The following is a 22290-nucleotide window of genomic DNA, read 5'->3' as shown; positions in this document are numbered from 1 at the left end:
TACGGTGGTTATTAAATTATTGATTGAATGAAACTCTTATAAAAATTATATAAAAAACAATCAACCAAAAAATAAATAAATAAATAAAACCAAAATTTTCAATGTTTTATATTTTCGGGTAAATTTTTATTTTAGTCACATAAATTATTTAAAGTGAATCAATGAACTGTTGTCCAATTATAGTGAAAAGCAATTATCTATATGAAAAAAAAATGGTCAAAGTGAATAAAACAAAATTAAAAAAGACAAAGGTCTGAAGAACTGCAGCAGTTTTTATCTTCAATCAATATATCAAATAAAATAGTTCTGAATTTTGAATGCTATAATTGCTATTAGACTGTAGAGGTGCATTTTTTGAAAAGTCTGGGAGGGTGGATTACCGAGGACAAATACCTAGGCCTGACAGCAGGGCCAGAAGAAACCACAACAACCCTCCTTTTGTCAACATATCCTCAACTGGTATAGAGTAAAAAATAGAATTCAATGATATACAGAGATTATTATTCTGTTTTGCAAAGAGTTTAGTAGACCTAATAACTTTGTTAAAATAAAAATAAAGAGAATGACATATCAACACAACAAGAATAAAATCCAATATTAAAAAAAGAACAAAAAACAATTTTGTATGAATAATATTCTGTTTATTACAATCAAAATATGAAAGCTTATGTGCATTGTTTGAACAAATGTCTTTTCAGCATTTGAATAAATGTTTACTTTTGTTTGTCTATGTAAAAAGGCAAGGAAATAATGTATGCATATAGTCTAAATGCCCACACATGTATTGGTGTGATGCATTTGTGAAAAAGAAATGGTGAGAAAACATTACAAACGGACAATCAGCTGGTGTTGTAACAGTTGCATTTTCATCAACTATATTTTCTAGGTTTCTGAATTTTTTAGATGAGGATTGGTAATTTGTATTATTCGAATTACTGTTCTCATCTTAAATGTGTTTTTTCACGTTTCAGCTAATGTAATCTCAAACCTTCTTCAAGTGTATCTTGTCAAACTCCAGAATCTGCACGGAATTTCAATTTTAATTCACTGAGGTAGCATGCTCTTGTTTCGCCAGATTCTCAAATTCGACAGAAAGGTTTCCGAGTTTGATAAAAAAAAAACTCCAGAATTTGATAAGATACTCCTGAAGAAGATCAGAGGTTACATTGGCCAAAATGTTATGAAAATAACACTGAAGATGAGAACAGTAGTCTAAAACATCCAAATATGAATAATTCATCCTCACCTAAAAAATTCAGAAACATAATTCATGTCAACCTCTAAGCCAACAGAATAAGGAATAAAAATCAGTCAGTAAATTTGCGTAATATTTAAATACCTCCAGCAATTATGAAGAACCAACAGAGGATATTTTACTTACCAGCTCCAAGGTTTATTATATACCATGATAGCAACTTTTACTTTGGTCAGGTTATTAATGTTATATCTCTACTTAGTACAGTAATCCAAGTTTTAACTCCAACCAAAACTAGAAATGATTATTTTGATGGCCTCTATGAGACAATAATCCACAGGTATAAATTGATGAGATTTTAATGTAATACTCATTTCAAGTGATAGAATAGAATTAAAAAAAAAAAAACTTGACTGCAAATGACTAAGGAGAGGAATTTCAAGAGAACAATTAAATCTGCCCAGAAAACATGTTCCAGCAAATATTTTACTCATTTCAAACTTTTGAAGTTTGAAAACTTTACAAATATTTAATTTGGGGAGGGGAGGAGGAAAAAAAAAAAAAAAAAAGACTTGCTATTCTTTTTGTAAAATAAAGTTCTAAATTTTGTTGTTGCTTTTTTGGAGGCAAATTAAAACTAAATAAATCATGCAAGTTCAAAAAGGGGATAATTTTTTTAATAAAAAATTCCTTATTGAAAAATAAGCAAAGTTTTAAGCTTGTATCTCCAACTAATTCTTTTTACTGCAATTTCAATAACACACAGATTTGCCTCGTTTTTCATCTATTTTTACTCTATTATCGAATTATGTTTCCATCTCTTCTTATTGATTTATTATTAAAAGAAAAATAGCTTTATTTCTAATGCACTATGATTTGGTTGGTTGGTTGTTTTTTTTTTACGGCATATCAACCCGTTTCAGGTTATTTAATGCCGAATCCAAAGATTTTGAAGAAAAATTTTTTAATAGAATATATTTGTTGTTTTCAAGTCGGTTTCTATTTAACCCATAGTTGGGACCCTAACAGGTACTACCACTCCGAGTCAGAGTGGACCTGGGAGCAATGGGAATTAAAGGGTGGCTCCACACTCCCAAAAGCCCACAAGTTGGGACCTCACCACTGGATATAGTTTAAGGTCATATTCAGGACCACTAATGCACTATGAATTGTTAAGATTCAACGTGTTAGCTGTTGAAACTTATATAAATTGTTAAATTTTGTGCATTCATATTTTTTTTGCGGACTTATCCTCATCTTCATAGTTGTTATTTCAGCACATTTTGGCCAACTCATCCGCTGCTCTTCTTCAGGTAATTAACCATGAGATGAATACACAAATTATAAAGCCTTATCTCCAAAGATACCAAAGACAAAAAAAATTTTATTTGTCATGTTTTTTTTTTTAGGGGGGGAGGGCAATATTTAGACCGGTATAATCAAACAATTATTGCTTCTATTATGATTAACTTTTATTTACCCCGAGATGGCATAACATTTTTAAATAATTTATTTGTTTGATAAGTTCATATTTACTTTGAAAACTGGCTTCTTATGAAAGATGGCAAAGTTTTTAATTTCCAAAAATCTTTGAATGGTTATAATTCTGTGATTAATCCTGTTACCAAAAGAAGTCTGGTATCTTTGTTTTATTAAGATACATTTTCTCTCATGAAAAGTTTTTAGATATAATAAAAAATAAAATTTTGGTTTGAGATACCAAATGTTACATATTAAGAGAGAAACTCAATTATTCATTTAACTTCCTCTGTAAAATTATCCAAGATACATCCAGTGAAAAGTAAATAAAATAACATACTTATAAACACACAAAAGTTATAAAATATTTGTGTACGGGTATTTTGCATAAAAACTGATCATGTAAAAAACAAAAATTAAAAAAAGATTTTTTCTTCAGTCAGTCATTGTATATTTACAAATTAAAATATTTACCTTTCTCAGGTATGCTCTTCACAGTAACTGAAAAAAAAAAAGAAAAAAAAAGATTACTTTGTTTCATGGAGAAAAATATTCTTAAATCTGGCTAACAGAAGATTTGTGTACAAAACGTTTTATCTTTTATATTCATATAAAACTAGAAAAATGTCCTCAGAACAGAACAGTTTTGCATCACTTTTATATTTCCTGACAAAGATTAAAACCTAGATATGATAAAGATTAAAACCTAGATATGATAAAGATTAAAACCTAGATATGATAAAGATTAAAACCTAGATATGATAAAGATTAAAACCTAGATATTATAGTAAATTCTTTATCTAGAATCCTTATTCCAATTTTCATAAAAATCCATTAAACGATTTTGATTCTGAAAATGTAAAAGAAAATTTAAAGTTTAATTTTAAAGCTCTTAAGATATTAAAATTCACAGAATTTTGCTTAACAAGTATCTAATGACTAAGGATGAAATTTCATGCAAATCTAATATATTTAAATTTTTGAATATTATGCCCCCCCCCCCTCCAAAAAAAAAAAAGAAAAAAAGTGAAATTTGGGAAACATCATCAATATCTAATATCTATTATTAAATTTTTACGAAAATCTAAATTTTTATAGAGTTTTCACTATTTTTACCCTCTGTGCATGAAACTAAATATAGTTCACATTATAACTCTTATGCCACTGTCTTCCAAAAATAATGATTGGTTAATTAGTTTAGCAATGTATATAAAAACACTTGATCAATTTATGTAATTTTTGGAATATGACATTTTCATTGTCACGCGTACCCACATCAAACAGATTTGTATCAATTTTTTTTTTCATATCAAAAGAATTCTAAGCAAGAATCAATTATTCTTTACCTGATTTTTACACGATCATAAGATGAGCGTTTCATGGAAGTGAAAAACTTAACAGCAAATATTTCATTAAAATGATGGCAACTCAAATGCTAAACACAAATATAATCAGATGATCAATTTTAGTAACTGGTGCCTCCTGCTTTCATTATTTTCTATTTTTTTTTTATCATTCAAAAAAATTATGTTTGTTACATTCAGTTATCTCTTGTCACCTAATCAATGAAGATATTATTTATTGACTGCACCTCTGCTGCTTTTTTGTTATTCTACTGATTTGATCTGAGTCAATGTTCACTCAAAATGGGTTGAGTACACAGTGTCCCAAATGAACACAGATCATTCCACACAGTCCGCAACTGCCATGATAGTGATCGACAGCAAACACCATAAACTTGTAGACTAGAGCTAGACTCAATGTCAGCTATGATTGTGTGTAAGTACATCTTAAAACTGGTCTTTCAGTCGTCTTTGCCAACCTTGAAGTGGTTCTGGAGCTATTGTTTTGCGGATAAACTCTCCTGAGTTGTGACATGCAACATGGCTGAACCAGCAAAGTCTTTCCATTGTGCAGTGCAACAAATTCTTATTCTTTTTACCAAGATGTTATTAATTTTTATTTTCACAGGCAACAATTTTTTTTTTGTCTTAGACACTACTTTTGGATGTTTCTCTATATAATTAAAAATTGCCCACTGTATCTCCAACTCATCTTGTTCACCCTTGGGTAAAATATACCAAAATACAGTTTCAAGTGGTGTTATCTCCCCTCTTTTCTAGTATTGTTCCACAATTCAATTCTCTCTTGGCTGAGATTCAGCCCTAAAATAATACCTCACATTACACAGTTACAATGTCCTTCAGTCTTCAATCCAGGTTCGATCAACACAAGGCTTTACACTACGAGTGAAACTGTCGCATTTGCAAATGATTTTTCCAAGTGTCGACTAGAAATAATAAAATGTTTATCTTTTTGCAATTGTGCTATTTTCCCCAACAATATTCCAAAGCTCATTCCTTGATGAAAAATATCTTTTCAATCTTTATTTATTTATTTTTTTTAATAAAACGGATCGAGTTAAATTATGTCAACAATAAAAGTTTAATAGAACAATATACCCCTTTTTTTTCATGAAGGCTGCTTAAAAAAAAAAAAAAAAAAAAAAAAAATCTGAAGAAATTTGAATGTTTATACCAAGTCTCAACATAAAATTTGGTACATATTTAGAATTCAACTTACTTAAAAAGAAAAAGAAAAATCTTTATGTACAAACTTGTTACAGAACGAATGTCATATTCCAAAAATCATGTGGATTTGGCTAGTAACTTCTCTATTTGGCTAGTAAATGAAAATATTTAGTTGTTAAAGGTCAACTAAAGATGATTTGTCCGTAGATTCCTACAACAGCTCAAGTATTTTACGCAAAGCATGCAATTCATTGTGTAAAATTATTGTACAGTTATAGAGAAAACCAGAGAGAAATTAAAACTTTAAAATAATAGTTTACTTGCATGCGAGCGAGAGAGAGAGAGAGAAGTCAGCACCATATATTTATTAGGTTATACTCCACCCCTGCCCTCAATGGGCCTAAAATAGGAAACAACTTTCATGTTGTGTTTGCTACCAGGAAAAGACCGAATTCTCTCTCTCCTCCAGAAGTCACATGATTTCATTGACTTCCGTTAACTAAAGGTTAAATTCTGCCCCCCTCCCATCGCTCACTACTCCAGTCAACAAACAGCTTCGATTATGTAGCAGCACTAGTCAAACAGTTATTTTATTCATTTTTTTGGAAGTCATCACTTACCAAGGCTCAGAGGCCATGCCAAGTGTTTACACAGAGATTGGTATGTGCCATGGTGGAAAGTGTTTTCTATTGTAGACTTGAATCTGTCCACTTGCAACTGAAGGTGGCGATGATACTGAGGCAGTACCAATTGGTAAACTTCAAAAATCCATGATGTTGTCCCTCCCTGATCACCTTTGCTACAGATCTTCACTCCAGGAAATCTTATCAATAATCACCATAGCCAAAAACCCACTTTTATGACAAGTGCTTTCCACTACCTGCATTATATGCATTCTTTTCTGTTTTTATCTTGAATGCCATTTTCATGTTTCGGTCAATGTAACCTCCAACCATCTTCAGGTGTATCTTGTTGAATTCAAGAATTTAGACAGAATTTCGAATGGAAGCCTTTATTTACTACAAATATACAATTGTGAATTACTTAGGACCTCTAAGATGGAACAAGAGCATGCTACGTCCATGAAGGGTCCCCATTTGAAATTTCGTCCAAATTCCAAAGTTTGACAAGATACACCTGAAGAAGGTCGGAGGTTACATTGACTGAAATGTAAAAATGATATTCAAGATGAAAACAGTAGTCTGAAGAATCCAAATAATATGAATAACTAATCCTCATCTAAAAAAATCAGAAAAGTACCTACTCCCTTAAATATTGAGGTTCATCTAATTGTATTGTATAACTGTACCCTGTTATTCTTCACTTAACTGCTTTGTACACAACCAGTGGCGAGTCACCTTTCGCAGTTTCTGACTACCCTCTGCATCACTGGTGACACTTTAATCTACTTCTCAGATGAGGAAGAAACCCCCTATGCAGATCTTTCACCATCGATTCCTGATTTAACACAATAAATTGTCTCCCTTTGCTATCCACGTTTTACTCACCTGTTTACTTGCTTCTCCATGAGGACAGAGATAGGTCATTTTTAATGAACAAAATCCAGCTCCCCATAAAAGAGTATTTTAGTTTACAAAAAAAAAATTATCTCAGTCTAGAAGGATCTCATCCCCAAGAACAAAACAGATACCACACTTTGATCTCAGCTGACTCTTGATTGCATGAAACAGCCCTTACTTTCAGTCCAATATCGTCTGCTAACTTCTGTAATATTCACACTATCCTTTGTTTGGATTTGTTTCTATCCAAAATTGTCAAATTCATCTAACTCCATACAAGAGTTGAATCTTTAAAAAAAAAAATTTTTTTTAATAAGGGAATCACTAATTATCAAGGCCTGAATGCTGCTCGTGAATAAGGGTTAATGAATGTAAAGCGGCAGTGCAGTAATAGTTAATAATGTAAATTGTGTAGAATTTGATCATTTAAGGAGACAATTCAACAAAAATTTGTTTGCATTGGACTTGAAGGCTACCATACTATAAGTGGCTGGGAAGCAGGCCAGCAGAAGTGTTCCACAAACAGTTCTAGGAAAGAAGCTTTGTTTGTGAAATCTGCATTTAGATTTAGGTACAGATAGAGAGTAGGGGAAATTGTTGATAGTGGTTGTAGCTAGACAAGTGTTTTTTTGTTACAGTTTCACAAGGAGGGGGCCATAAATTGATACTCAGTCGAGCACTTGACATGAAAATAACGATGGAGCAGAGACAGGCTCGCAACATCTCTTCTCTTTATCTCCTTCATATATCTCATTGCACTACTTAGTTATCACTTGTGAAAGCTTCATTTGCTTTTACCTGAGATGATATGCATTCACATTAGACCCTCTGCATAATCACACCGATACCAGTGCTCTCCTTTTGTATTGTATTATGCAGCCTTGAATGCGCTACCTCGGAATTATGTGAATGAACATGTATCACAGTCACATTTTTAAAGTTCTGTATTAGTTAACTATTGTGATGTTTCTAAGTTTTATTCATTCCGTTATTAGCTCAGAAGTCTCTGTCTATTGCTACCTATTTTATGACTATGGCTTAATAAGGGGGGGGGAGAAGAAGATTTTGTGACATCGTTAAAGCCCCCATCCCTCTTTTAACCATGTTAAGTCCGCTGTTTAAATGACATAATTGACTTCTACAGCCTTGCACCATTGACATTTCTACGAACTGGGTCCTCTTTCAAAATTCTTTTATAACATCAGTTGTCTTTTCACCTGTTTTGTCTTCCAAATTGGCACCCTCCGTTCAATGCTCTACTCAATGCTCTACTCAATTTAAGGCTTAGTTCACCCCCCCCCCTCCCGGGTTCTAGTTACTTTTTGATTAGTCCAAACTTTTTAGGGTGCTTAATTGCTTTCTCTGTACATTCATTTCCTAAGATATCTATGTAGGAAACCATTAGGGTTTTTTTTGGGGGGGAGGGGATTATTATTTTCAGCCCAAACAAGGCAGAGTAGCATTTGATGTAGGGGGCTACTATCTGGGAAATAATTTGCAGGGATACTATGTAGGGAGATGAGCAGCAAGATGTCTGTTTACATCATACTTAAACTTCTGCATGTCAGTACAGTCAGGAAAGTAGGGACAAGGGAGGGAATTCCAAAGTCTAGCAGTCTGTGAGGGAAGAAACTGTTATAAGAGTAGAAGGATTTCTGGTGTCTATGGATTTCTACTGCGTACAGGTGGGATTTTGCTTCTTGTCAGGTTTAGTCCTACCATCTTTCTTGGTTTCCACAAACTTTTTGATGCTCACTTTCAGTTGAATATGAGCTGCATTAAGGCACCACTCCTTCCCTTGAAGTTTACCAATTGATACTGCCACAGTGTTATCACTAATTTTGATTGCAATAGAAAACGTTTCTCACTCTCCAATATTTCATGGCATGGTATGACTTGCCACATGTTTGTTTCATTCTTTAACCTCCATAGCTGATGTGACTGTGTTTCATTAACTGCATTAAAGCAATTTATGGCAACACCCTAGCCGACATCATCTTTTCCATGGAATAAGATTGTCTTTCTCTAACCCTAACCTCTTTTATTCTTATTCAAATTTAGCTTTGCCTTATCACTTGGTTTCTCAAAACAAGTTCCCTTTTGACGCAATTCCACCGTCCAACTAGGTCACTAAATTCTACAAAGAAATATTTCCTCCAAAAAGAATTCTCACTCATCCGTCCATATCTATAGAGTATTGTTGCTACAGTTCAGCTGGTACACCAACTATTAACCTCTCTCTCTCTTGGACAAGGTGGATAAAAGATTTTTTTACTAGGGAAGGAGTCACTGCTTACCAAGACCCAAAGGCCACTTTAGAGGACAAAGACTAATGAAGGTCACGTAATCTGCAAGGCAACACCATGATGATCAGTAATGGTGGAACTTGGTTAGTGTTTGTTTATTTAAGAGGACAGCTCAACAGGAACTTGTTTGCATTAGACCTCAAAACGGCCATGTTATAGTCATCTGGGAAGCAGCCCCATGGTGTTGTGTTCCAGACAGATAGTTCTTGGAGAGAAACTTTGCTCATGAAATTTTCATTTAGTTTTACGAACAGATAGAGAATAAAGAAAATTGTTGGCATTTGTTGTGACTAGACAAGTGTCTGCTGCAAATGTTCTACAGGGATGGGGAGATGGGGGAGGCTATAAATAGAAGCTCAGTTCAGCACCTGTCATTCTAATTTAATAGGTCCTGCACTATCTTCCAATCTTCATCCCCTGTCCCATCACTACAGTGTAGCATTCTAGTGTTTGTTTTACAAGTATTTCTATGGAATGTGCTCCAATGAACTTCACTTGTATTGCTCAACAGCAAAATTATACCCCTCCTTTGCAAAGGTCCCTAACTGCTGGAAGATTTTCTACTGTAATAGCTGTTTTTCTTGAACTGCTTGCATTTGAAATTCCCTCCCCACTTTTCTGATCATACCAAAATTCAGGAATTTAAATGTAATGTGAACAAATATTTTGCTACCTTTATTTTATAGGTTGCTTCCCAACCCCTAAGTCCGGCCCCCATCATAGTAGCTTGTCATGCTTCAGTGACAATATGCCTGGTTTGGGGGGAAAGAAAAGTATTTTTTAATTCTGAACCTATCCAAGCCTGATGACCACTCAAGGATAAGAATAATGTGTGTAAGGTGGTCGGTGGGACAACAGGATAGTAATCAATAGTGGTGAAAATTGGATAGAATTTAAGAGGACAACTCAACGTGTTTGTATTAGACTTAAAAATGACCATATTATAGTCAGCTGGAAAGCAGGTCCATGGTACAGAGTTCTACAGGCAGTCAGTTTTCGAAACCATAGATTGAAGCTCAGTTGAGTACTTGTCATGAAAATAATGGAGATACTCGCCATGTCTCTTCTATTGCAAGAAGGTGAAAAAAATATCCTTCAACCGTTTGTTTGTGAAACTGCCTCCATGCTCCTCTGATAATATCAACATAAAGAAATTTAAATGTAATATAAACAAATATTTTGCTTCCCAACACCCACTCCTATACATCTGGTCCATAACACAGTTGGCCCTTACGATTATACAACAATATGCTTACTTTGGAGTGAACAAAAGTTTTTTTGTTTTTTTTTAATCTGTCAATGTAGTCTTGTCCACAGAATTCATAGCAAATAACTATATTTTGTCTGATGGCTCAGAAAGACAGGCCTTAATTATGTGTAGGCCTCAACAATGGACACCTGTTGGTATCCTTTCTCTATATAAAACTATGATGCAGTCATTGCCACAGTCATTTTCACTTTGTTGGCAATATCTTTGCAGCCAGGATCAATTCACTAACCTACAAATACTTAAAATGAGAGAACTGCTACATAGCACTCAAAGCGTCTTCAAGAAGATCAGCTACAAATGTCATGTTTACAGTTCTTTCAAATGCCTTTGCTATGAATCTCATCAGTTCAGCAATATATATATATATATATATATATATATATATATATATATATATATATATAGAGAGAGAGAGAGAGAGAGAGAGAGAGAGAAAATAAAAAGGAACAAACCGTATTATGTGTTCATCAACATTTCATCTTTATTTCGAGACTTCCTCTGGATGAATGAGATTAAGAAACAAAAAATACCAGTACAAAATATTTGAAAATGTTTCACGTGCACAGTGTGACGCAGTTCTATTTCAGAGAAACGGAAAAAAGACGTTGGAAATTCAAAAAGGAGGAGGAGGGGTGGCGCTGTTAAAGAGAAGAAATTTTAGTGACATCATATAGTCGTTAATGTAATTTTAAAACTATGAACGCAATTTTTTTTGAATTTCCAATGTCTTTTTTCCGTTTCTCTGAAATAGAACTGCGTCACACTGTGCACGTGAAACATTTTCAAATATTTTGTACTGGTATTTTTTGTTTCTTAATCTCATTCATCCAGAGGAAGTCTCGAAATAAAGACGAAACGTTGATGAACACATAATACGGTTTGTTCCTTTTTATTTTCTCTATTTTGTCGGAATACTATTTCCATCATTTTCATCATATATATATATATATATAAATGTAATTCTGGGTTCATTATAAGCGAATAAAACCATATTTCTATGCCACAAATTTATTTGAAATTTTCAGACAACCCATCTTTAGAGTCGAGGGATGTTTTTATGTTATTAAAATAAATTTACCTCGCGAATTATTAAAATAGTAAATAAAATAAATATATTTTCGTAACCGTTAGTGTGCGAACCTGTTTTGTTGATAAAACTGAACTTCCGGTTCGATTCATTTCACAGCCACGAATTGACGAAATTAAGTAGATTCCATTTTCTGTTTACTCGATAAGTAAAAAAAAAACAAAAAAAAACATAATTCATTTGTTTATTTCCAAATTTTTTAATTTAAACATTTTTTCTTTATTATATAAGGCAAAAAAAAAAAAGTTTGTTGCTTGCTTTTTCAGTTTTTTTTTTGTTTTTCGATATAAGATTGGTTGGTAAAAGTACAGTTTTTTTTTTTTTTACGGATTGGTAACTTGCTTAAATAATATTTGGTGCTAATGTAAAGAGTGGTCCGCGCTATTTTTGAAATCGTATTTCCAGGTTTAATTAAAGTTTTATTATATGTTTTTTTTATTCAATTGTAAGGTTAAAATACAGATTAGGTACAAAACACCCTCCCTTCCCCATGTTAAGAATGGCTTTTTAAATAACATTATTTCAACACGGATCACTCTCTGCATGAGTACTATACTTTCACCTAACAATTTAATAAACAAAACATGGTACTTATGCAGAGAAAGTACCATAATAATATAATAGAATAATAACGTTATTTAGAAAGCCATTCTTAACATGGAGAGGACGTTTTGTTACTATTCTATACTTTCACCTAACAATTTAATGAACAAAAGATAGTACTTATGCAGAGAAGGTACCGTGCTGAAATAACGCTATTAAGAAAGCCATTATTAACATGGGAAAGGGAGAGTGTTCCGTAACTATTTTATATTTTCACCTAACAATTTAATAAACAAAAGATAGTACTTATGCAGAGAAGGTACCGTGCTGAAATAATACCGTTATTTAGAAAGCTATTCTTAACATGGGGAGGGAGTTTTGCATCTATTCTATACTTTCACCTAACAATTTAATAAACAAAAATAGATAGTACGTATGCATAGAAAATACCGTGCTGAAATAATGTTATTTAGAAAGACATTCTTAACATGGGGGATGGTATTTTGTAACAATTCTGACCTTATATCTAACAATTTAAAAACAAAACATGGTACTTATGCAGAGAAGCTACCCCGCTGAAATAATGACGTTATCATTTAGAAAGCCATTCTTAACATGGGGATAGGGGTGTTTTGTAACTATTCTGGACTTTCACCTAATAATTTAATAAACAAAAGTTAAACTTAAGCAGACAAGGAACAGTACTGAATCATTAACATTATTTAGAAAACTATTCTTAACATGGGGAGGGAGAATGTTTTCTAACTATTCTGTACTTTCGGTGCTAATGCGGAGTGATCTGCGCTATTTTTTAAATCGCATTTCCACGTTTAATTAAAGTTTTACGATATGTTTTTTATTCAATTGTAAGGTTAAAGTACAGATTAGGTACAAACCCCCTCCCCTCCCCATGTTAAGAATGGCTTTTTAAATAATAACGTTATTATTTCAGCACGGATCACTCTCTGCATGAATACCAATTAACGTTTTGTTCTTTGCTTTTTTTTTTTACCGTATTTTTTTTTTTTCAAGAAAACCTTTTTTAACAAAGATTGAAAGTGCACGTTTTTTCTTTTTTCTTTTTTTTACAGAAGTTGTTTTTATATAAGAAAATATGAATGCTTTTAAAGAAATTGGGTACTCGTGCACTTATTGATCCGTGCTGAAATAATAACGTTATTTAAAAAGCAATTCTTAACATTGGGAGAAGAGGGTGTTTTGTACCTATTCTGTACTTTAACCTTACAATTGAATGAAAAAAAAACGGTAAATTTTTAGATTAGGTCCACCTCCACAATTTTCTTTTAAATGACGACTTTTGTAGGTTTTCGACTATGCTGAATACGGAAATCGCATTGAAATTTTGCAGAAATAAGTAGTTACCGAGATATTAAAAATTTGTATAATGCATTGTAATCTCTTCAGCCGTCTTTTTTACACGATTGCGCGTGTCATAAACAAATCTATGCGCGTAACAAAGATGGCCGCCAAAGAATACAATGCATAAAACTACTATCTATATCTCGATAACTACTTATTTCTGCAAAATTTCAATGCGATTTCTGTATTCAGCATAGTCGGAAACTTTTAAAAGTCGTCATTTAAAAGAAAATTGTGGAGGTGAACCTAATCTAAAAAAAAATACCCAAAAAAACAAACCTTTAATTAAGCTTGGAAATACGATTTAAAAAAATAGCGCAGATCAGTAAGTGCATTTGCACCCATTAATCGACTCACGTAACCTTATTGCCAAATAAGGTCCGGCTACAATGTTGAACGCGCCGTTCACATTGTTTTTTTTATTTTTTTTTCAAGTTAAATTCAACTTTCACAATCTTTTTTTAATAATAAATTGTTAATTAAAAAAGCACAGAATAGTTACTAAACACCATCCCCTCTCTATGGTAAGAATGGCTGAAAAAAAATATTAGGTACTCATGTAGAGAGTGATCCGTGCTGAAATAATAACATTATTTAAAAATCCATTCTTAACATGGGGAGGGGAGGGTGTTTTGTATCTATTCTGTACTTTAACCTTACAATTGAATAAAAAACATATAAAACTTTAAACTTGGAAATTTGAAAAATACAAACGGTGATGGACACTGTTGATGATAAGTTTGAGAAAATGATTTAAAACTAAAAAACTATACAAAATACTATCAGAAACCCACCGAATATGTCAGCCTATGTCACAATAACATATAATCAGTAAGTGTTTGATATTGTTTTGTATAGTTTTTAACTGATTTTCCCAAATTTAACGTATTCAACAGAGTCCGCGACCATTCGTCTTTTTCAAATACATAGATAAACACTGCGTTTTTTTAAGCCGATTAAACATTTTACATTAAATAAAAATACTAAAAAATTATCCAGTTAGATAGAAACGTAATTTACCTTACCTTTGCTTTCACTTATTCGTTTTTGAACAACTTTTTCGAATCTGTGTATAGTAACATCCCCCCCTTACCCAAATAATAATTAAAAACTCACATTTTTGAATACAATAAAAAAGAAAACTATTTAGCGTTTCAATGGTTTAGCAACCTTCGGCTTAATCCACTGAATGTTGGTCGAGCCCAAGCCATGATTGATGGTAACTCCCGAGGATCCGGATCCAATTCTGCAAGAGTACCATATTTTTTTTTCATTTTCGCCTTTTTTTTTTTTTTTTTTTTTTAACTTTTTGGAGTGGATTGCTGTACTAAGAATATAAGAAACATGCATTTTCTCTTTTTATTAGAATTTTCCAATACACAAAATTAAGCCACAGCAACGCGTGGCAGGGTACAGCTAGTATATATATATATATATATATATATATACATACACACACACACACACGGTATAATCATGTTGACACACTGGTTCCTGCTTGATCACCAAAGTTAAGCAACATTGAGCCTGGTCAGTACTAAAATGGATGACCATTTGAGAATTCCAGGTGTTGTATGTGCTCTTCATCTTTCTCTGCATTGTTTCCAGTTGTTTTGGACTTCTCCTTGCTACTGGACTCAAACAGTGCCGATTCAGGAGAGGCATAACACTTGCCTCACAATTTCAGACACGGCTACCCTTACAGAGGATATCCATTATCTTTCGAGACTGAACGGAAGCATCACATTATATATATATAGAGACAGAAAGAGAGAGAGTAATAGATTAGAGTCTAAAAGAGCAAAGCCTCAGTTAAATATATTCAAAGGTGCTGTTCTCAGAGCATTGCAGATATATGATCAACTAATTAGGAATAATTACCTAGAGCTATATTAGTAGAAAATGTGGAAGATTAATTGTGAAATAATCAATCAAGTTTTCATAGGGGGGAAACATAAGAAAATCAAATTAATATGTACAATCGTTTCTTAAACGATATCCCTTTATTCATTCAATATTTACAAATAAAACCATCGAGAGATAAGTAAAATATTTCTGGATATTGTCTCCTCGTCAGCATAAATGGAGGGAGTGGGAAGACAAGTAAAAAAAAAAAAAAAAAAAAAAATTATTCAAGTAAATAGAAAAAAGTAACTTAGCTTGCCTTTGGTAACATTTATATTTTTTTACTTCATTCTTACTTTGTTAGCTATTATAGAAAATCACCATTTTGTATGCATGACTTTCACCCTTCCTCACAAAACGACTATCACACAAGTGTAACCCTCTTATAATTGATAAGATAACCAAACTTATATTATTTAATTGGAATTCATTATTGGAGATGAGTATTATTTATTTATTGCAGTTACACCCGACGAAGGCCAGAAGAATAGTTGGCCAAAACGTTGTGGAAAAAAAAAAAAAAAAAAAAAAAAGAGGATAATAGTCCGCAATAAATAAATTAATAACCAAACTTGTTTGTTTATTAATTTATTTTTTTAATAAAAAAGAGTCACAACTCATTAAAACCAGATGCCACCTGAGTATCAGGGTTAATGAGATGGTATAATTGCTAACAGCAAGTCTTAATATCCGAATACCCATGGCAATGGTTCTAGATAGAAACCTATATTATATATTAGTTTTGAAGATGATCAAATGATTAATGGCAAAGATACCTTTGTTAGGAAGTCACCATCTTAGGGCATTACCAGTTTGGAGGGTTACATGTCAGGGTTTTGCTTTGGGGTGTTTATAATGGGAAAAAGATGAGAGACATGTTACACAAAAAAACAAAAGAAAGAGTTAAGAGACATACATTCATGCAAGAAATATTTAATAAGTGTTCTGGGATAGACAATTACAGCAATAGAAGGAATAGAATGTTCATGAATATTAAGAGTTCTTGTACAGCAAAAGAGAGTTTTTGAGATATGGAAGAGTTCTGATGTTGACAGTTTTAGTGCCATGCATCGGTAGGTGTGTCAGAAACTGACCTTACGAATGCGTGAAAAAATATTGAATAATTCGACCCCCTCTCTTTGTACTCGAAAAATGTCATTCAAACCCTAATTTTTTTTTTTTTCAATTAAAGGAGCAAGGACCTAGGTTTCATTTAAAAAAAAACAAAAACAAAAAAAACGTGGTTTTAAAAAAAAAAAGAAGGTTTTAAACTTCGGACTTTACAGGTAAATTTCTAAAAAAAACACTACTTTTTTTGTTTTAAATTTTTTATACATTATTTATTGATCTTTTATCTTCAATTTGTGATATATAAAACTTTGGTGAGTAAATTAATTATTTACTTTTTAATAGACATTTCAAAATGGGGGGGGGGTGAATTTAAAAAAAAAAACGTGTCTAAAATATTATATTCAGTTTAATGGAAAGCGCATAAAATTTCACATTGACCCTGAAAATATTGTAAAAATTGAATCAATAGAAAAATTTTGATAGATTTTTAAAGTTTAAAAATTGAAAAATACTTAACTCATAAAATTCAATTGATTTCATTACTGTTCTTTAAAAAATAAAAAATATTTCTATTATTTTTTTAAACAACTTTAATAGTTTATTTTGGAAGTATAATCCATAAAGAAAATAAACAATCCGCTTTTAAAAGATAAATTACGTGTTTTTTTATATTTTATTCACAGTTTCATGTTAGGGGTGTAAAAAATTCCCCAAAAATTCTGATACACCTAATGCATCAGTTGGGTCTGAAATATTGTATAAAAACTTCTCCATTCAATTATATTTTCTTAATTACAAGTTACCCAAGAGAGTGTTCATTGCTTTTTATATTATTAGAAAGAAATTGAAAGAATGTTTAAATGTTGTGTGTGTGCGTGCTTCTTAAGTTGCGATGGATTTATTCATTGGGCACTGCATGCTGTCAGTTTGGGATTCAAATATGGAAGATAGAGAAAGAGAGCAAAAAATTTGGGTTCAACCTTTTTATACAATTTGTCACATTCTCAGCTCGCCTACAAAATGACGGGCAATGATTGGGCAAGCTGGGAGGTAAGCTGCCTGCTTGCTCCAATCAGCTTCAAGCTTGTAAATGAAAGATATTTAACTCACGAAACATCGTCACTGGAGCTGCCACAAATTTGTGAGGAAGCAGACCTGCAACAATGTGTTTCACAGATAGAAAACCCTTGTGTAAGAAGCTCTGTTTGTAGATGCTAATGCTATGTACACCAAGGAAGAAATGAAACTTTCTTTGTTCTAATTCTTGCTGTAAATTTCTTATAAGGAGTAAGCAGAGATTTGAGATCAGTTGAGCACCTTTCGTGGAAATAATAAAGTAATCCATCAAGTAAGCTTATCAAAATGGGTTGTATTCTATGCTCAGATGGAGAAAGAGAAAGAACAGACTGAATATTCAATACCAAAGATTTAAAAGAATTTTGCAGTAGAGACCTGGGGTCTTCAAAGTTTATAAACAGTGGGGAAGGGGGGGCATATCGTTGACATTTTAGAGCTACATGAGGCCAAAATAAAAAAATTTGACCTGGATCTGTTTTGCTTATTAGCCTTGCCTTTTAGTGAAACTGGTTCTTCAAAACCGAATTTAGGAAGATTCGTCCATTTTTGCTAGGTAGGAAAATTAGACCATCAATGAATCTTCCGGGCATCCCATTCTTTTAACTATTTTCTGGACAAAAAGAAAATCACCACACTATTTTTACATTTTCAATTTTTTTTCTTGAATACTTTTACGTTTTCCATAAAAGCTCCACAGCTGAATTAAAGACTTGTGGTCTGGATCTGGCCTGCAGTTTGGAGACCAAGTATAGACAACGAAATGAAGCAGTAGTCAAATATATATATCGTCGTCAGCCAATTTCTCGTATCCGAGAATTTCAGTTTCCTCTTGCCTCAGTGTTTGGATTGCAGATGGCTTCTGAGACCAACCTGAGCATGGAATTTGTGTGGGCAGAGAAGGCAAACAATGCTTGGCAGGGGACGTTGTTGTTCAGCACGATTTTTTCTTGCCTGCCTCTTGATCTCCACCAGTCTTCTTCTTTCTGCCTCGTATCCTTTGGTACCATGTATGATGGATTGGAGATATATATATATATATATATATGACAAATGTTATTAAAGGCAACATAAGTTACTCTTCTACATACCTGGATAAGTTTTTGGTGCTTGTTAAGATAGTGTCGACAACGATTTTGTAAATATGTGGTTTTAAGCAAAAACAACAGTACTTACTTGTCATGTCGAAAATAATATATCCAAAAATTAAGAAAATTCATTGAACAGAACAACTACTATCGTATTTTTATAGAGAGAAAAAAAAAAGACTGTTGCTATTAGGCTAAAATGTTAATCGCCATTAAAGTGGTGAAAAAAAGGGAGATAAGTATTTCCCCTGTATTTGCAATGTTCAAAGTGTTCACATCTAGGGAAAATGCAATTTCCCCTAACAATTACTTTAAGCTATAAATAATTTTCTACTCAAATTTTTGTGATTTTAGATATATGACTATTTCCGACATTAAAATAAAGTACTGTTGTTTTTGCTCAAAACCACATTGATTTGTCAACTACTAGCATAAAAAGCACAAAGTATTTTTTGTGTTTGAAATTATTTTAAAGCGTTTATTTACTTTGTAATAAAAGTAGTGGCCAAACTTATGTTAGAAAAAAAAAATGGCTCTTGACCTTCGGACCAAGTTTATAGTGTAGTATCTGTTCTGATGCTGCGCTTCACCTTTTCTATCCTCGATCAGTGGAGCAGAGATCTTTCATAACTAAGACAATTTTTATTCCTACCTAAAGTGCCCCTTTTTGTGGAGCTGGATTTTCCCCACATTAAAAATTGACCTTGCGTCTGACTCTGACTTTGTGGGGAGGCAAGGAAATAGAAACATTAGATGGTCATCCGGAGAGTGTCATTAATTGCTCACAAGTCGAGAAATCACATTTATTAGGTGTATTTCTAGTCGTATTTTGTTTAATTTCCGATTTTTGAAAGATTATCCCAACTCTTTAGATGACCGTTTTTTTTTCTTGTTCTAACTTAAGGCTCAACAGTCAACACTACTTGTGTTTCAAAGTAAATAAACGCTTTAAAATAGGTTAGAACACACACAAAAAAAATCTTATTTAGGTAGATAAAGAGTATATTATCTTGCCTTTGGTAACATTAGTCATATTTGTTTTTATTTGTTTTGTTTTTTAAATCAATTTTTCACTTTGTCGTATATTCTGCAAAATATCAAGGTTTTTTTAAAAAAAAAATTATGATTCACACTTTGGATTGGGACAAAAATAAAAATTGCCTCAGTCTAGAAGGATTTCACCTCCAATGACCGAACACAGAACAAATACAATACTTCAATCCCAGCCTGAATGTTGAAGCCTTCCCGAGACACAAAATCGGTTATTGGTAGGGGTGGGGATTTATATACCCTCAAAATGATACACTCTGAATTTGTACGAAAATAATGCCTCAATCTAGAAGGATTTCCCTTCTGACCGACGACAGAAAGAATCAAGTATAGTATCAGAACACTCAGATATTTACTGTCGCTTACAATAGATCGACTACTTCTTGGGGCATTCCCCCTTTTATTTATTTATTTTATTTCTTAACGCTCCCTAACTGATCCATCCCCCTTTTCACCACATGATTACAACTAATTCCCTCTCCGAAATTAGCCCCTCCGCCTTACCCACCGATCTCCTTTGTAAACCGCTAATTTTAAGATCTAATTTCACTGGGTCCAGAGTGTCATATGCTGGTTGGGTGTTTCCTGTCAAACCAGTTTTGTTTCGTTTAGTTTTGGCAAAATAAACAAATTTCATTTTTTGTTAAGGGTTTTACTATAAGTGTAAGCGAATTCGCTGGTCTAGGAATCCTAATGGCATGTACATAACAATTTGCCTGATTTAGAAACCATCTTCGAGAAGATGATGGCACCTGTTTGCCACACTTCTTTCTAATGTCAACAAACAAACTGGAATTATCAAAAGCTTTTTTTTTCTAAGCCATTAACAAAATATATCATTTACCTTTTAATATTTTTTTTTTTTGCTTGTTTGTTTGTTGCTTCAGATTTTATTCATTTATTTTTTTTTTTTTTACTTTTTTTGACATATGGAGAAAAATATTTTCTTACTTAGATACAGAGAAATAGTTTTGCATTTACTGAACTTGGTCGGAGTTATACGATGACGTCAAGCAGCATTAAACGACTCCTTTTGGCTTAGAAATTTAAAAAAAAAAAAAGAAAGTTATTTTAGTAGATGCAAAAGTATTTATTGCAATCTAGCGCAATAGGTATTTTAGTTATTAAAAATATAACTAAAAATAAGCACTTTTACTAACAAAACCTGCGTGGTATTTCTAAAAATATAATCAGCTGTGGTAGGAATGTGGAAAGTAAAAGAAGTACTAGCGAAAAAGGCCTCTTTTTACAGTAGTTTAACGTAGAATTATCGATGGATTTTGGGGGGAAGGGATGGAGTCTGTTGGTCAGAAGTCTAATGAAAAAAAAACATGTTATTGTTATTCTTTTTTAAAAATTAATAAAAAATAAACAATACATAGAAATTTCGTAAAAAATATTGTTTTCTGGCTGGATTTTTTAAAATTAAAATAAACCGACCAGTAAGAGAAATATATATACACACACACACACACAAAATTAAATTAAAAAAAATAGTATATATAAAAAAAAAAAAAAATAGAAAATATGAAAACAAAACATTTTATTTACGGTTAAATGAAGAGAAAAGGGCGAGACAGATATTAAAGTTACAAACAATAAAAAGGAAGTTTGCACGAATGCGTCACTTGAAAACAAGCAGCGAAAAAAAATGACAGAATTGGAAATTATTTTAAAGTTACGCGAATAAGCTATTAAATTCTTAGTTTATACTTACATATACACATTTGGACAACATATGCATAATAGGACCATGCAGCCACAGCCGTAATAAAAACAACAGGGGCCCATCTTAGGACCTCACAACAACCACGCACTATTGCCGACGGAGCCATCTTGTCGGAAGTAAAGGCTGGAGAATTTTTTCATAATTAATTAACATCGTATGCGCATGTGCTTAGGAGGGGTCAGAGGTCAAAGGTGACAGTGGTGAAAGGTTACATAAACTTGCACGTCAACTCTCTGCACATTAAAATTCCATTTTAATAGGAACCTAATATGAAATAGAATCTAAACACAATTTTTTTTTTCAGTACAAAATCTAGGTCGGGATGCTACTATTATTGTAGTTTATATCCTTTGTTCAATCGACAAACGTTAACATTTTTTTCTTCTGTTTCCCCCTCCCCCCACTTACGTTTGCCGTGTGAAAATTGATATTTATTAATAAATTTAAAGCAAACAAATAAATAAAACTAAAATTATTTTTAATTATGATTCTCAACTACGTCCGCTTACACCTAACTAAAAATGAGATTCTACGTTTTTAGTCGATTACGTGAACATTCTGAAAAACTTGGTGCAAATAACAAAAATAGAATTTAGAGTGAATCAAAGTGGATCATATAAATCTAACATAAAATAATCCCTCATTTTCCGAGCGATTCTAGTCTTTTAGGGCCGTTAACAATAAGATTTTTAAAAATGATTTAATGTAAACACTTTTAGGTCTCTATTTTAGGCGATTATCTGTGGTTTTATGGCATTACCATTCGGACTTAGGGTTAGCAGTAAAAAAGTCTATAGTTCTAAAAAGTTAGGATAGCACAGAAAATGGAACATCAGTTTATGTTAATTTTATATTAAAAAATTGGTGAATGGTGCACCCACTCTAAATTCTAAAACAACTGTTGTTTTTTTTTCATTTCTGCCAAGTTCTTCAGTGTGTTCACAGGTAATCACCTAAAAACAATTTCACTTTTTCGCGGGGTTGCAGTGGGGTGATTTACCAGAGGGTGTTGATCCACAAATTTATTTTAAATAAATAAATATAATACATAAATTAAAAAGC

The 22290-nt window shown here is 32.4% G+C and overlaps 1 protein-coding gene and 1 pseudogene across 5 annotated transcripts in view; one reads left to right on the top strand and one right to left on the bottom strand.

The window, feature by feature from the left end:
* LOC145268223 (palmitoyltransferase ZDHHC20-A-like) overlaps positions 1-21373 on the bottom strand; it is a 226821-nt gene extending 205448 nt beyond the window's left edge. For all 5 annotated transcript variants that reach the window (XR_013864861.1, XM_080123528.1, XM_080123530.1 and 2 more), the window contains exons 1-2: positions 21217-21373; positions 3149-3175 (exon numbers count right to left, since the gene is read on the bottom strand). Coding sequence is in view for 4 of the 5 variants with exons in the window: in XM_080123528.1 (XP_079979654.1) it covers positions 3149-3175; positions 21217-21334 (145 nt within the window). In the remaining variant the exon portion in view is untranslated. The remainder of the gene's footprint in view (positions 1-3148; positions 3176-21216) is intronic.
* On the top strand, positions 14773-14890 carry LOC145268559 (5S ribosomal RNA; annotated as a pseudogene).
* Positions 21374-22290: the final 917 nt, after the last annotated feature.

This window comes from Euprymna scolopes, chromosome 43, assembly GCF_053919585.1.
Source record: "Euprymna scolopes isolate OS-2025 chromosome 43, ASM5391958v1, whole genome shotgun sequence".
NCBI lineage: Eukaryota > Metazoa > Mollusca > Cephalopoda > Sepiida > Sepiolidae > Euprymna > Euprymna scolopes.
The sequence above is the reverse complement of the archived record's forward strand: the minus strand, read 5'-3'. Positions and strand labels throughout refer to the sequence as shown.